Source organism: Portunus trituberculatus, chromosome 42 (genome assembly GCF_017591435.1).
Source record: "Portunus trituberculatus isolate SZX2019 chromosome 42, ASM1759143v1, whole genome shotgun sequence".
NCBI classification, from domain to species: Eukaryota; Metazoa; Arthropoda; class Malacostraca; order Decapoda; family Portunidae; genus Portunus; species Portunus trituberculatus.
Window position 1 is genome coordinate 17,909,883 of NC_059296.1, and position 17,055 is coordinate 17,926,937.

At 38.6% G+C, this 17,055-nt stretch overlaps 1 protein-coding gene across 1 annotated transcript; it reads right to left on the minus strand.

The window, feature by feature from the left end:
• Positions 1 to 1,045: 1,045 nt before the first annotated feature.
• LOC123517631 (NADH dehydrogenase [ubiquinone] 1 alpha subcomplex subunit 11-like) lies at positions 1,046 to 8,186 on the minus strand. The gene is made up of 3 exons (XM_045277930.1): positions 8,040 to 8,186; positions 3,536 to 3,751; positions 1,046 to 1,389 (listed from the first exon to the last, which is right to left on the minus strand). Exons 1-3 carry the CDS (start codon positions 8,116 to 8,118, stop codon positions 1,217 to 1,219), a joined length of 468 nt encoding a protein of 155 aa, XP_045133865.1. The 5' UTR covers positions 8,119 to 8,186; the 3' UTR covers positions 1,046 to 1,216.
• Between the last annotated feature and the right edge of the window lie 8,869 nt (positions 8,187 to 17,055).

A 17,055-nucleotide genomic window follows, 5' to 3' on the forward strand; every position in this document is an offset into this window, starting at 1 on the left:
TTTGGAAAGAAATGTAAGAAAATTTAATATTCTCAAACTAAAATGGTTGCTCTTTCTAAGAAAAAATGTGTAATTCCTAATTTGCTTCCCAATTGTGATGCTGTGACCAAATGAAAATGAACAATTTTTGTTTCTCATTTTGATAAACAGGTAAATAAATAAATAAAACCTGTATACCCATAAAATGGTTTATTATGATAATTTTTGCTTGAAGATATTACAAAAACCATTATTCCAAAATTATTCATAAATTGTATACTCTCCATCCTAATTGTGGTGCTCTGAACAAATAAAAGGCAATTTCTGAAAATGTGATTTTCTATAACCAAATCAGCTTGACTGGCTCATAGGCTTCAATGAATGTTATTGCACCAGTGAGACCTACAGTTCTCTCAGCCAACAGCTGCTGTATTCTCTCATCCACATGGATGTAACATGGCAAATTTACCTATCAATGAAACCAGGAGAAAAAATAGTAAAAACTATTACATATGTAGAATGAAAGAATAACTGTACCAGGACTCTTATCAAATCCCAGAGAACATATTTAGCGTGAGTTAGAGGTACTAGGGCCCTGTATATCACATATACAGGAAAACAGGAAAATGTTCTGAAAGAAGTAAAGAATAAGTGAAGAAACATTTGGAATGAAGAGATTGTGAAACTAGGTGCAGGCACAGTGCTGCATGAGAAGCATGCAGCCTGCAGATGATGGGTGGATTATTTGATCATTTCAAAGGATTGTTGAATGCAGAGGAGGATGGAGCAGTGACTGCTGTAGTGAATGAAATAGCTACTGAACTAGGAGAATTAGACAATGTACCAGTGAAGGGAAAGGAAACGTGAGAGGCTGTTAGGGAAATGACAGTGAAGCCACATATGCTGTTGAGTATAGTACAACTGCAAAAAGAAATATAGTAATAAAAAGATATTGATAAAAATATAACACTCTAACCACTGATGCCCCTTTCCCATATTAATCCCTTAAATCACAGGCTAAATAGAATAATAAACTGGAATAGTTAGATTTAATGAAAAGCAATTCTCTGAATGGGAAAATTTATTTACAAGATTTATATGGTAATACAGCCTGCATGCGATCTTCAGAAGATCAAAAGACCTAGTTTACAGCATGTACTCTGTAGAGGTATGCCTCCAAACATCTTAACAATAATCATACAATAAACTAATTTGAAGAATGATACCAATCCCAAAATTACCTTGGTTTTGTTAATGTGAAATCATACTTCGCAGAGGAATCGATCATTCCCATCTCATGCTTAATACCAGTTGGGAAAACCTTCCAGCCATTGTCCTTAGAGTCCTTGTACACAGTGGCACAGAAACCCAGGAAAACTGCCAGGGGCACACCCACCCGGAAGGAGCGTGCTGTGAAATGAAGAATATTTATCAAGTACAGTTGTATTAACACAATGAACAACATATATGATTATCCTCTCGTGCTGTGTATAAATATATCAGACAGGAAATGACACATTATTACTTAAAAATTCTACCACACAAACATTTGGAGGAGATAAAGTACAGCAGCTGCAGCACAACCCCATCATTTGTCCATCTTGCTAATTGTACAACTTGTCATTCATACAACTTCTTTCAGGTAAAATTCAGATAACATTGCCTTGCTACTGGCAGGGACACATGGTCACTTCAGGTCAATCCTGTGCTAGCTTCTGCATACGCTACACATGATCCACACAAGCTAAGTGCAACTTTGTGGTATTTTATTGTTATTCTCTGTCATTTTCATTGCAAATATTGCAGCCATGGGTCTAAAAGAGATCAGTGATTATACCAAGCCTGAAAGGAAAGCAGTAGGAATGACACACAAATTAGAAAAAAAGGAATTCATTACAAAGTTCAAAAGTAGAACTCATGTCTCAGCTGGCAACTCAGTAAGGCATGACAAAATCAACCATATCATTCATACTGAAAAATAAAAATGCAATAAAAGGGGTTAATGAGGCAAAAGGAGCAACCATCCTTCTTGTGAGTAGATCACCTATAATTAAATAAATGGAAAAACTTTTCTAAGTTTGAATTAACGAAAAACAACTTGCTGGTGACAGCAAAGCAAACTGGCTGCATGATGACCACCCACACTCTAGCTTCCTTCCTCCTACCCTATGATTCTTACTTCCCTGCTACCACTGATGCCATTGCTGAATGAATGTTCAGCCTCATCTATTGACATTTATGACTCAAATATCTCATGTTACTACCATTATATATCTGATAAACTCTGGAACTCCCAGCCTGCTTCTGTATTTCCATCTAACGACCTCACTTAAAAGAGAGAGGTTTTAAGATATCTATCCATTTCTTTTGGCTAACTCTCTGACTTGCAGAGGGACTGGCATTGTAAGTTGACCTTTTCTTCTCTCTTTTTTTTATTCTTTCTGTTGCCCTTGGCCTGCTTTCCCCCTCTTACATGGGAAAAAACTGGTTGCAATGTACTAGTTTTTCAATAATCTAAGTCTGTGGGTCTGGAGTGGATTAATCTAGCTTACATTATATCTTTTGGAAGAAAAAATCATTTATTTGCCATTTATACAAATCATAATTCAAACAGTCGCCTGGAACGGATTGTGTATGAATAGTGAGGTTCCATTGTGTGTGGATATAGATACAGACTGTCCTTACTTAAAGTCTTTTTGGCCACTGTCTCTACCACTTATCAAAAAAAATTGCTATACTCAGGTCATTCTAAACTGGCCTTTTGGATGTGGTTCGCTTTTTGACAGCTAGGTCCTCCATTGCTGCCACATCTGCACAGTTCACCGGTCCTTTCTCCAACCTTAACCCAGGACACACTAGCAAATCAGTTGAGGTGGAGTTATAAGCAAGCTCAAACTCTCACATTCAAATGATGCATTCAGGATGGGTGGAGAGTTTTACACATAAGAACAAGACTTGATTTTTACTTCAATAGTGATGTGGGACAAATGTTTGAATGATTTTAAACATAATTTTGGAAATGCATAAATTCATATAAAAACGGAAGAGAAAGAAAGGAAGGCAGACAAGTTAAGATGGATGAGGTGTTGGAGAAAGAAGGTGATAAAAGTGGAGGAATTCAGGTGAAATCCAGGGTCACTCCTAAACAGCCACTTTAAAATGACCTGAGTATAATTTAGTCAACCTAGCACAAAGAATTACCAAATTATGACTTCCTAAAGAGGAAGCAAGGACTGACAAGAAGGTGAAAGTGTGGAAGAGATTGGTTGAGGTTCAGAAGCAAAAAAACTCTGAGATAAGGTTTAAAAAAGATTCAGCAGTGTTGAAGATAAACAATTACTGAGTTCAGGTTTCATGAATACATGAAAGCCATACATAAACACATGAAACCTGAACTCAACAACTATCTATCTTCAATACTGCTCCATCTTCTTTAAACCTTACTTCAGAATTTTTTTGCTGCTCTGGGACAAAAACCTATTTCTTCAACACACTTTAACCTTCCTGCCAGTCCTTACTGTTCCACCACAGACACACACCTCAAACAAAGACTTACCGGCAACTCCAAAAATTCCACCCGCTGATGCTCCACCATAGAAATAGTTGAATTTATCATCTTTGCCCCTAAAAGTAGTGGAGACACATGTCACTGCAGCAAAGGTAGCTCCAGCAGCTGCTGCAGGAACTGTGCTCCTGATGTAGCAGACAAGGGTTGGCACATAACCTTGTGTCTTGCTCAGCATCAGTACATCAAATGTTGATGCCACCACGCCTGAGACAGAATAAGTTTTTAGTCACCATCTGTGTATGCATATGCGACCACATAATGTACATTAAAACATAATGATAGAAAAAATCAGTAAAACATAGGGTTTAACATGAATCAAAATATAATTATTAGGTACTAATATGCAGTGTTTAATTCTTTCCAGAAGGCTAAGCCAATAGAGAATTTTGATATAAAATAATGTACTCATTCCCTATAACATAAATACAAAAATAAATCAACATGGTATTTCATGCAGAATAAAAGTCATTTTCCCAACAAATAACAATACTGAGTGAAATAAAGAGACAAATTAATGAAATACAGTAAACAATAAGGATAAATCAAGCATCTGTAAAGTCAAGCATACAGTATGACCCAATCAATTTGTAGTCAATCCACCCCCAGTTGCTCTGGCTACACTCTAGTCACTCCACCCCCAAACCCTACTCATTCAAACACAAAACACGAGTCCAATGGGTTACAAGTCTTATTGTTTAGTGACACATTGATTTAAGTATGCAAAGGTATATCTATGTAGAAAAATTGTGCTGCACATTTAGAAGGAAAGTCACAGTGCAAAAGTGTGTGTAGTCAAAGTGTCAAGGCACAATTCTAATAAGAGTTATCAAAGGTGACTATGGTAATGCAGGCAGTTTCCACATAACCTGACCCTCTGCTCCAAGAACAAAACAATGAATGTTCATGATGATGTACAGCTGGTGATGGACAACACACTTGCCTGGTATGAGCTAAAGACCAAAAGTTTTCTGCAAGGCTGCATTTCTGTTTATGGTAAAGATATGAAAAGCATGAGATGACCACTCAACAGCTTTCTAAAGCATGCTCCCACCTCACTGCACCCTGAAAGTAGTTTCATCGTCAAAAATACCACAGCAGTAACAGTCTAAAATTTCTTTTGGAGAGTACTTGCTACCACTAACTACACATCACTGGCTAGGCCAACCTAACCAAACCAAACCTAGCTAACCTGACTAACAAAACCTAGTCAAGGCAATGTCTGCCCATATATAGAGCACTCTTTGCATGTATGAAGCAGTTCTACTAACACAGTTCTATTAGACAGGGTGAAATCAAATCAACACCCCCTCTTCTATCAGACTGTCTTAAGCCTCTTTCTCACAGCTGGAATGTTACATCTCTTGCTTTCTTCTATTGCTATCTTTATGCTAACTGCTCTTCTGATCTTGCTAACTGCATGCCTCCCCTCCTCTTGTGACCTCACTGCACAAGACTTTCTTCTTCTTTTCACCCATACTCTGTCCAACTCTCTAAAGGCTGTTTCACACTGGATGCACACGGGCGGGATGACTTTGTTTGCTATGGACATGTTCACGCCGAAAGCTATGCCTGTCTGCGAGGTGTGAGCGGAACACACTGACAGACTGACAATTACTTGAGTTGAGGAGTCAAATCACTGGGGTCAGAGTGAGGTGTGGGGACAACAGTAGACAGGAATTGGGCCTCTGGGATGAGAGCACAAAGGCAGGAGTCCCAAGAGTGATGAGTCACCCAAGCTATTGGAAATACACTGAGGTGATTATAAGCAACGTATCTTCGCACCGCGTGCATGGCATGTCTCGCATCTGGTGTGAAACAGTTTTGTTGCAAGAGTTAACTAATACTCTCAATCATTCATACCCTTCTTTGGTAAACTCTGGAACTCCCTACCTGCTTTAGTATTTCCAACTTCCTATATCTTGACTTCATTTAAGAGAAAGGTTTCAAGACATATATCCTATTCTTTTGGCAAACTCTTTTGGACCTGCAAGGGGATTGGCAACTAAGTGGGCTTTTTTCCTATATCATTTTATGTTGCTCTTGCCCAGTTATCCCCTTATATATATATATATATATATATATATATATATATATATATATATATATATATATATATATATATATATATATATATATATATATATATAAAACTCCACTAACAGACATCTTCCTCACTTCAAAATTACTTAAACTAACTGCAAGGCTAAGAAATGAATATGAAGATGTTGCCTTATCTGTCTTTGTAAAATGTGGCAATGCAATGGAAATATTCAAGCAGATGCCCATCATGGATAGACATCTTTCTCAGATCAATTTCAAATAATTCAAACTAAGTCATCTCTCTCTCCAAAGGATGAAATAAAGTGCTCTGGTTGGCTAAACTAAATCTGTATTAATTCTGTATTCTCAAACAAAAGAACCAATTACAGTGAATAATTTTGTGCCTTGGCAACAGATGTGACATTTGCACATACGGATGTGACATTTGCACATACGGACAAACACATGTTTATGGCATGCCTCAGAGCCCACCAGTTCATCATGTGTGGGTGCATTACTTCCCAGTGCTGGCATGGCAGTGCATAAAGTTGTTTCCTCTTAAACTGATAAATCTATAAAAATTGTTGTTAGTGTTATATACAAACAATTTTTGGTGGGTATACATATAGAATTCATAATTAGTACTCAGAATGAGACACTATATAAGGATAGGAAAAGCCATGTTGAGACTGGTGAAATAATATAATAATACCATTTGGTCTGGTCTGTAGGATTCTATAAATAAAATTTTAACTCATCCCAAAATAATCTAACCCAATTTGAGCTCATGAAGGAAGTTTCTATTGCCTAATGGAAAATAATAACAAATGTTGAATATCCCACTAACCTGTAATAATGGAAGATAATTAAGCTGTATAGTCTGTGGGCCCCACCATCTCTAGCTAAACCCCATCTCCTGTGTGTCATAGTTTTAATCATGAGTTAAGCCAGATGGCAAGGTAATCAATGGCTGCCGAATTCCACTACTTCCACATTAGCAAATTGGATATTATTCCAGTCTTACACCAAAATCAACATAACTTTTTTCATCCTTCTAATCTTACAGAGCTTTGCATTCTGAGTAATATGAACCCATACATACTCGTTGCAAATTGTTTATTACGTTGACAACAGTTTCTAAAGATATACAACCTTTCTGGGGGGGTAACAAGTGACAATGCACACTTGATGGACTGCCAGGCACTGAGGAACACCATTATAAGTGTGTTTGTTCATGTGTGTGTATTGTCACATTACTTGCACATGCATGAAATCAATCACAGTGATTGGTTCTTTTGTTTGAGCATGCAGCCACTGACCAATAAAAATAATACATATAAATAATAAAAAATCTAGCCAATCTGAGTGATTTGTGGAGAAAAGTGACTCAATTTGAATCAGTCTATGGAAGAATTCTGAACGGGCAGGTGGCTGACCAATAAAAATAATACATATTAATAATAAAAAATCTAGCCAATCTGAGTGCTTTGTGGAAAAAAGTGACTCAATTTGAATCAGTCTATGGAAGAATTCTGAATGGGCAGGATCTTGCCTTAATTACCTCCACTGTATTGCCAGAAAATATGGTAACGAATTCATATAAACTTCTTAGCGTTGCTAGTCAGGTTAGGCTATTTTGCTTTGGTTAGATCAGTTTAATTGTTAGACAAAGTTAATTTGTTCTGAGGAAGACGTATCAGCAGCACGTCGCCTCAACTAGGTTAATTTTGGTTAAATAGATAAGTTTCAACAGGTTGGCTTGGGCAGCAGCGACCAGCGGTGGCAGCGAGTACTCTCCACAGCAGTAAGTCAAAATTTTGGACAGTTACTTTCGTGATATTTTGTGAATGAAATGATTTTCTTCTGGTATATTTTGGTCCATTTTGTATTAAGCATTCTTTTTTTGTTTTCATAGCAATACAGTATTTTCTATGGGGATAGAACCTAACCTAACCCAACCTAAATTCTGTCCTGAAGTTATTATTCATTTCCGATAAGATAAGACGAGGTTAGAAATGGTCGTCGAAGTGTGATCTAGACCGTGAGAATGTGTATAGTTACATGTGGTGTATTGGTTGAAATTAAAATAATAGTTTTTTTTTTTTTAGGATGGGGGAATAAAAACAACAGTGCAAATTCATTCCAACCTGGTCGAAAACTACCAGAATTTTTTTTTTTTTTTTCCTCCTGAAGTGAGAGTTTGGTGTAAGACTAAATTTACAGCAAATTGCAGATGACCAATAAGGAGGAAATTTTGAACAAGGCTGGACTTTCAACAGTTCCCCGGACATATTCAGATTCCACCTATTAAGCATTTGTTGTCTTTCTAATTGTGTGTGAAAGCTGTCTGCTAATTCCTCTCAGCCAGCCGAGGAATGATGTGCTATGACGAGAGCAGCGAGCACCGGTGACACTAATGCACTCACCACATGCACAGTTTTAGCATACTTACCCAGGAACCCTGAGTACTTGGTGACAGTGGCAATCTTGTGGAAGCATTGCTCTCCGTCTGGGTGATCCTCGTAGCCCATACTTCCTCAAATTTGACCTAAGATGGCCTTCCGACGAGTTTCTACCAAAACATGCCAAAGCGACAACCCTGCCAGTTCCCAGGAATATACTACTATATTGAAAAATTTGTAAAAATATATAACAAATGCAAAGTAAATAGAAAACTTTGTATTATGAAAAAAAATATTTTGAAATAAAAATATGAATTTTATCATATGTTACCACATATATATACTCTTCACTATAAAGTTCTTAGAAATACTTTAGTTACTTCTTCTCGAGGTAAATAAAATTCAGCAATTTCTTATAGCTGTGGAGACTAAAGATTATCAAAAATAATTTTAGATACAATACTAAATTTTTTTCATTTGTTCTAAAAAAGTTTATCTTAGATAAGTGTATCCCCTGCCCCTAATTTCCCATTCTCCCTCTCTCTCTCTCTCTCTCTCTCTCTCTCTCTCTCTCTCTCTCTCTCTCTGTAACCCATGCACCTATATTCTGTTCATGATCACTAGATGGTGAGCACGTCATGAAATTAACACTATGGCCTGGTACTGGGCAGCATGAGTACGTGTGGGTAGGTGGGTGGCTGTGCTTCCTTTCATGAATTCACACACACACACACACTGGATAACAGAGTTGGATGGGTGGACACAGTATACCTGGACATAAAAAAGGCCTTTGATAAAATCCCTCATGGAAGCCTACTTTGGAAACTAAAGAACATAGGAGGACTGCGAGGAACTTTGTTAAGTGGACAAGGGAAGGACAGGGAGATGAGAAGCGTGATCAGAGATACTCATCTTGGAGTAAAGTAACAAGCGGATTGCCACAAGGACCAGTGTTAGCCCCCATAATTTACATAAATCTGAAACATAATGAGGGCCCCTTTATGTTTCAGATTTATGATATTCACAATGGGATAAACAGTTACATTAATCTATTTGTTGCTTACATTACATTACATTAATCTATTTGCTGATGATGCAAAAGCAGCAAAACTAAGAGCTATCAGTACCCAGGAAGACTGTTTGCTGTTACAATATGATATAAATAAAATCTATGAGTGGAGTAAGAAGTGGAAATTGGAGTTCAGTGCCAAGAATTGTCACGTAAGGGTACTAGGAAAGAGCAAAAAAAGACCGGTATGGGACTATTTGATGGGAGAGGTTCAAATAATGAAGACTAAAGAGGAAAAGATCTGGGAGTGATTATACATTAAAATATGAACCCTGAAAAACATATAAACAAGATATTTGGTATATCATATAAAATGTTGACTAATATAAGAGTGGCATTTCAATTTATGGACAAAGATATGATGAAAAAAATCATCACAAGCATGATACGTCCAAAGCTGGAATATGCAGCGGTGGTGTGGTCTCCGACCTCTATAAAAGATATTAAAAGATTAAAACGGATGCAGAAGATTGCTACAAAGATGGTGCCAGAACTAAAGGACCTAACATATGAAGAGCGGCTGAAGGAAATGGGACTGCCAACCTTACAAGATAGAAGAGAAAGAGATCTAATAACAATGTACAAGATAGTCAATGGCATTGAAAAGATAGACAAGGAAGACCTAGTGTTGTTGACAGAAGAAGATGGAAGGACAAAAGGTCATGTAATGGAAGATATTGGAAAATACAGTTTTCCACAGAGAACGGTGGAAAAGAGGAATGCATTGAATAATGAAGTTGTTACAGCACATAATATGCATAACTTTAAGGAAAAATTGGATAAATGGAGAGATGGAGACAGGACACTATGATCCCCGCTTGAACCCTGTACAATACAACTAGGTAAATAAACACACACATGCAGTATCCTGCGTCTTTTGAGCAGCTGTAACACAATTCTTTTCTTTTTTTTTCCGTGCAAGGACTAGAAAAAAAGTAGGGACGAGTAAGAGCGAGACAGACTAATCGAGATGTGTAAAGAAAGAAAAACAGCCCATGTTTCTGTTGTATAATGCTCTTGTGACGCTCTCCATCTGCCCTGCACACACGCACGCACACACACACACACACACACACACACACACACACACACACACACACACACACACACACACACACCAAAGATTCTATTCTTGTTCTCTCTCTCTCTCTCTCTCTCTCTCTCTCTCTCTCTCTCTCTCTCTCTCTCTCTCTCTCTCTCTCTCTCTCTCTCTCTCTCTCTCCTAATTTTCTTACTCTTTAGCTGCTCCTCTGCTTAAATTAAAAGAAAAACTAAAATGTAAGTAAAGAAGTTGATGATGATGATGATGATGATGAGAGAGAGAGAGAGAGAGAGAGAGAGAGAGAGAGAGAGAGAGAGAGAGAGAGAGAGAGATGGGAAAGGGGATGGAGCGGAGACAGAAACAGGGGAGAAAAATGGCTTGGATGGGAAACTTGCAGCTGAACAACTGTGAGAGAGAGAGAGAGAGAGAGAGAGAGAGAGAGAGAGAGAGAGAGAGAGAGAGAGAGAGAGAGAGAAATCAATAAATAGAATAAGTTAATTTCCTCTTCAATTGCATGTAGTACACCTATAACTACTACTACCACCACCACCACTACTACTACTATTTATAGGGTTGCCATACCTTAAAAATAAAAATTCCGGACATCTTCACTAACACCTGATCAATTAGAAATACTCAATTTGCTGCAGTAACAAGGTCACAAGGCCACAAACAAGTAAACGCTAATCTAAACTGACACCTTTATCAACGCAGGTTAAAGAGAAAACACTGGCGCGCAACGTGAGGAGACTCATGCAGGGAAATGATGGCTGGGAGCATCGACTCCATGTAAGACCATATTTTATAAGGGGACTAACAACTAAGTGGGCCTTTTTTTTTATTATTTCACTCTTTATATTACTCTTGGCCAGCTTTCCCTTCTTACATAAAGGAAATCAGTATAAAGGTATAATAGAAATATTACCCACAGTTACAGGGTAATAGAGGGTGCGAATACACAGTGAACCGATCTGTCTGGGACCTGAACACCACCACCGGCCTGACAGTGACAGCCGCCAGCTGTTAGTGTCAGCTACTCACTGTAATTAGGCCACCTCAAAGCACAGCTCAATTCTAGCGAGACACCTCGGAGTAATGATGGCCTCTTCCTTGGGCATATAACACACACACACACACACACACACACACACACACACACACACACACACACACACACACACACACACACACACACACACACACACACACACACACAACGATAATGCTGTTGTTGGTAATACTCGTACTACTTCACACCCTCAAACACTTCCATTCTCCAATTTCTTCCTCCTATCATTACAATTTATGTATTTGATATGGAAAATAGCAGAAAATGCCCGGGAAACACTGAGAAATGTTGATGAGTTGACACGGGGTGGGATGGGGTCTGGGTCATGGTGGGTGCTGGGCGATTTGATTTGAACGAGGATATACACAACCATCGCCTTATTTAACACGGTCATAGGCCATTTATCTATTTTGGTAGTTGATTCTGGTTTTGCTTCATTCACTCTTTGTCTCTGGAAACACATGGGAGTGCAGACAAACACTGATGGATTGATCTGGGGGAAGGCAGGGCTGAGGTGCCTCTGTGGCCCAATATTTACGTAAGTAATTCATTTTAAAAATCGTGAGAAGAAAAAAGGTGCTCAGATTGGAATGCACTACATTTTTAGACACAACAAAAACTCTAACTAATAACCAAACTATAATAATGTTACAGACTCTATTGCTTATATGGCCAAGTCCAACGAACGGTCTGTATTTCAAGCTAAAGACGCCAGAACCACATTATATGTTGAGAAGGAAAGCACACCCACACTACATTATGTTGCATTTTCTGAATACGACTTTTTTCAGCCAAATAAAGAAAACATTGATTCCTCGTCATATAAAGATTTTTGTTTTCTACTTTGGTACCGTAAGATTTTTAATTTGAAAATACGAATAGACTAAATCTTGAGGAATATTATTATTTGGATTATGTTTTCATATTTTCAAGTCTTATATCAAGCATTGAAACACTCTTAAGCGTGCTAACTAAAAAAAAGGTTAAAATAATAGAATGCCAAAAGTGTTATTTCAACTAGAAACCCCCAAAAACATAGCTAAACAGGATCTTATTACAGATTATAACTTGACCTACATTCCTATCAATAAATAAAATACAAAAACAATTCAAACTCCAATAATAAACGAGAAAAATTCGTGATGTAGAGACTTTTTTTTTTTTTTTTTTTTTTTTTGCATGTTTAGAGAGGCGGTGACATAGTGGGTAAGGTGGTGAGCGTGGGATCGGGCAAACATCCATGCGTAGGTTCGAATCCCACCACGTACAGCTTTAAACACTTTGCCATTCGTCGAGTGGTTTAAAGTTACCTACATTGTCACCATGATACCCAGGTTCTAGGTGGTTACACCCAAGATGAGCTTCGGGGGTGATATGGGCCCTAATATGGGTACCACTATAAATAAAATTGCCTGCGCCACTAATGGGCGAAAGCTGAACAGCGCTTCCCATACACTCTTCAAGTGTGCCTACAGGCGCTATAGGCCTTAACGTAAAAAAAAAAAGTTTTTACTACCTCCATTTCCTCTCCTCCCTCCCACATTTTTCCTTACCCCTCCTCCGCCTCCTCCACCTAAACTCCAACACAGCGAACCCTTAAAACACCTGCAAACATCTGCAAAACACTCAAAAAACGCCCTAAATCACTTGGCTGCAGAGTAAAGGGGCGGGGCTGGCGGGGGTTGGCAGGTCGTGGGGCCAGGGATGCCTTTGTGGTAATGGTAGTGGTGCTGGTGGCAGTGGCGGTAGTGATGGTGGCGGTGGTGGTAGTGGTGGTGGTGGTGGTGGTAGCAGTGTGTGTGTGTGTGTGTGTGTGTGTGTGTGTTGTGGTGGCGGTGGTGGACATTAAATTTGAAACTACGTATAGTTAGACTAAATATTATTCGATATTATTAGTTGAAGTATGTTTCTCATATTCTTTAAGTATTACATCAAGCACCAAAACAATCTTGAGCGTGTTAATTAAGAAAAAAAAAGTTAAAATGACTAACGTGACTAAAATTATTCTTTCAATAAACAAAAAACTCAGCCAGACTCGGTCGTCACGCCTTAAGACTTGCTTTGCTATGCTTTCAATAAATCGATTAACAAAACAATGCCAACTCCATTAATAAAGCAGAAAATATTTTAGTCTGGCACTGAGATGTTATTTTTTACACTTTCTGATGGGTGATTCCTCTTCCTCTTCCTTCCTTTCACATCCCACCCCTCTCTTCCACCTCCTCCTACACCTAGAGCCCTGAAAACACCTAGACACACATGCAAAACTCTACATATTACGTTGAATATGAAGGTCTTAACTATGGCTGTGACAGACGGGATGGAGCGGGGCGGGATGGAGAAGGTGGTAGCTGGTAGGTAGCTTGGAGGGATTGCGTAGAACAGGTCGACCATCTCTCTCTCTCTCTCTCTCTCTCTCTAAGCCCATCCATCAATTTTCCTTCGCGCTATCATTCCACTTTCCCTTCGCAAAATACATAAAAAATAAACCCAAAACAACGACAAAAAGGAAAACTTGAAAAGAAACATGCAACAGCAAATATAAACGAAACAAGGAGAGATATTATGAGAAAAAAAACTAAATAGAAATAAAAAATAAATAAATACAATAAAAAAAATAGAAAATAATAAAATAAGTAAATAAATGTCACTTCTTCTATCTTTCACTCCTAACATTATGCAGCAGCTCACTTCATTTGTATCAGTAAGAAAATCAAATTCAGATATCCCTCCAGATCTAGCTAGTCGTGGTAAAATATCCTAAGAGTGGATGAAAATATTGACTTCTTTATCATTTCACACTGGAAACTTAACCTCTAAACGGCAGGTGGCATCTTGAGCTCATGCAACATAAACGGCAGGTGGTTTTTATAACTGATCTGCATTTTGTGGGATAAGAAAAGATCTTTATTCTTGATCTTACTTTGTCTTCGGAAGAAACTGAATTGAAAGAAAATGTTGTTATGGGTACTGTTTTAATTTTGAAATGAAAGTAGACACAAAAGTAAATGAATGAACTAATAAGACAGTTGATTCATTGAAAAATAATAAAGATAAGAAAAAGTATAAGTGAAAAGTAAAAATAATGAAGCCCTGACCAGTTAATGAGAGGGATGGAGAGAAGGAGGGAGGTGGCGACAAAGAGAGAGTAACAGACAGACAGGTAGGTAGACAGGCAGGCAGACAGACAGGCAGGCAGACGGTAGGAAACTAACTCATGAATTTCAGAATAATGTCAGTCGGGTAAGCAGTCTGTCTTCACGTAAATAGATCACCAAGTTAGTCTGCTCCTTTGTTCACGTGTTTTACGAAGAGGTGCTGGAGAGACGGCTGAGCTGCGGAGGAGGGAGGAGGAGGAGGAGGAGGAAGAAAAAAAAAAAAAAAAAGAGGAAGAAAAAAAGGAAGAAGGAAAAGAAAGGAGAAAACAAGAAGAAAAAATAGAAGAAAAAGAAAAAAAGAAGTGAAATGAGAAAGGAAAAGAAGAAGAAGAAACAATAGGAAGAGAAAGAAAGAAAAGAAAGAAAAGAAACAAACGAAAGAAAAGGAGATGAAAACAAAAAGATGGAAAACAGAGGAAAACATCACAACCTCCTTACTCAATTATTGATTCCCAAACAACTCAGTGAGGCAAGGAAGTTGAGACACAAACGCCTCATTTCAGTGTTATTCCAGTATCACACGCGAGAGGAAAGTACCAGCTGGAAGGAGAGAGAGAGAGAGAGAGAGAGAGAGAGAGAGAGAGAGAGAGTGTAAACAAATTAAAGATGATTGGATGTAAATACTGAAAGAAAAACACCACCACCATCACCACCACCATTGCCGCCACCACCACCACCACCACCACGACCACCACCACCAGCACCACAACCATCAACACAACAACAACAACGACAACATCCTCAATAACAGAAATATGATACATATATATATTTAGGTAGGTGGACAAATCAACAGACACACATAAACAGAAACGAAGAAACAGACAGACAGACAGACAGCTGATAAACTTATAAACATGTATAGACTGACAAAAATACAAACAAATATTCAGACAAATTAAAGAGAAATAAACAAATAGGCACTCCCTACCACGCACACACACACACACACACACACACACACACACACACACACACACACAGAGGCAGATAAGCGTATACAAACAAACAGACGGACACACATACAAATAGACAAAGAGGAAGGAAGGAAAAGAGAAAGAAAGACAAGCAGGCAGACATACAGATAGACAGACAGATAGACATACATGCAGACAGACAGACAGATCGATCCCCTCACTCACAAAAGCAAAAGGTAATATGATCATGTCAGACTTAGAAAATATGCAAAAATCTATATCATCAGAATATAAGAATCTCTCTCTCTCTCTCTCTCTCTCTCTCTCTCTGATTAAGGCAGGGAAACACGTCGGCAAGATTGTTTATCGTGCCGCACAAAATAAACTCTCCTGAAAAATATGTAAGGTATTCTATTTTAAAATTTCACTTCTCTTTCCTGAGACGTCATTTTTCTTGCCTTCACTTCTTTCTTTAGTATTTCCTTCCTTCCTCAACTAGATATTCATTCACATTTTGTTCCCCTTTTCCTTCTTTTCTCCCTCTGTTGCTTCCCGCCTTCATTCTACGTAACATCTTGCCATATATTTCTCTTCATTCCTCCTTTAGTGCTTTCTACTTCATTGCTCTCTCTGTCTCCTTATTCCTCTGTGTTTCTCCCCTCCCTTCTCTCTCTCTCTCTCTCTCTCTGGTAAGGAGAACGCACTGCCCCGTCTTTTGCTTTGCTTGCCAGCGGAGTGAAATTGTTTGACTAAAATATGACGCGATAACCTTGAGGAGCATCCGTCGAGCGACCACCAACCCTCACTCCCTGTTTCTGTTTTCGTCCGAGTTTGTAACATTGCGATATGAATTTTCTATTTTCCTGGTTTCATTTTTTCTTCGTCTTATTTGCAGTTTGTTTTTCTTTTCTAATTTTCTTATTTATTCATTCTTTCTTTCCTTTATTTATTTGCGTTGTTAGTGTTTTTATTTCTTTCCCTATTTTTGTTTTGTGAGACATTTATCACTTTTCTTGTCTGAGAGAGAGAGAGAGAGAGAGAGAGAGAGAGAGAGAGGACAAACAAAGGAAGATGGACAAGCACACACGCAGATAGAGGCCGAGACAAACTGGCAGGCAGACTGAAGGACGAACTGACAAACGGACAACACGAGAGGAAAGCAAATCCATGACTGCCGTATATCAAGAGAGCCGTGACGGGCGGCGGTGGGCGGACGTGACTTGCCTGGGAGCTGACTGAGAGCGGCGCCCGTGGAGTTTCTAGGACTTTGCTGGCGGAGAGGGCAAGACTAGGGTGTGAGGGTGTTAGGTTAGCAGGAAGAATGATAAAGCGAGGTAAGGTATGAGTGAAAAACATTAGCTGAGTAGAGTGAGGCATGAAACATTAATAATCAAGTTGTTGGGGTTGAGTCACTGCAGGGAGTTTTAAAGAAGACTGTACAAATTCATGAATGATAGTGCTAGTTTGGAATAAGTAGGTGTGTTTGATAAGGAAATTGGTAAATGTATGCTTGAAGACTTCTTGCAGTTTCTCATATTTCCTTATGTTCTTATAGTGTGTGAATGTCAGGGTGAAGTAAAGGAGGTATGAGGACGTTACCTTAGTAGGGTGAGTGAATGGCAGGGTGAGCCAGGAAGAGACATGGATAAGAAAATGCTAAATTAAGAGTATGAGTGAGCGGCAGGGGATAAGGCAAGACATTTATATAAAAACGCACAGTTAACAAAATGTCTGAACGGCAGAGTGGAAGGACGGCGTGACGGTTATGACAGGAGAGTGAGGCGTGGATTGGAAAAACGAAAGAAAGGTAT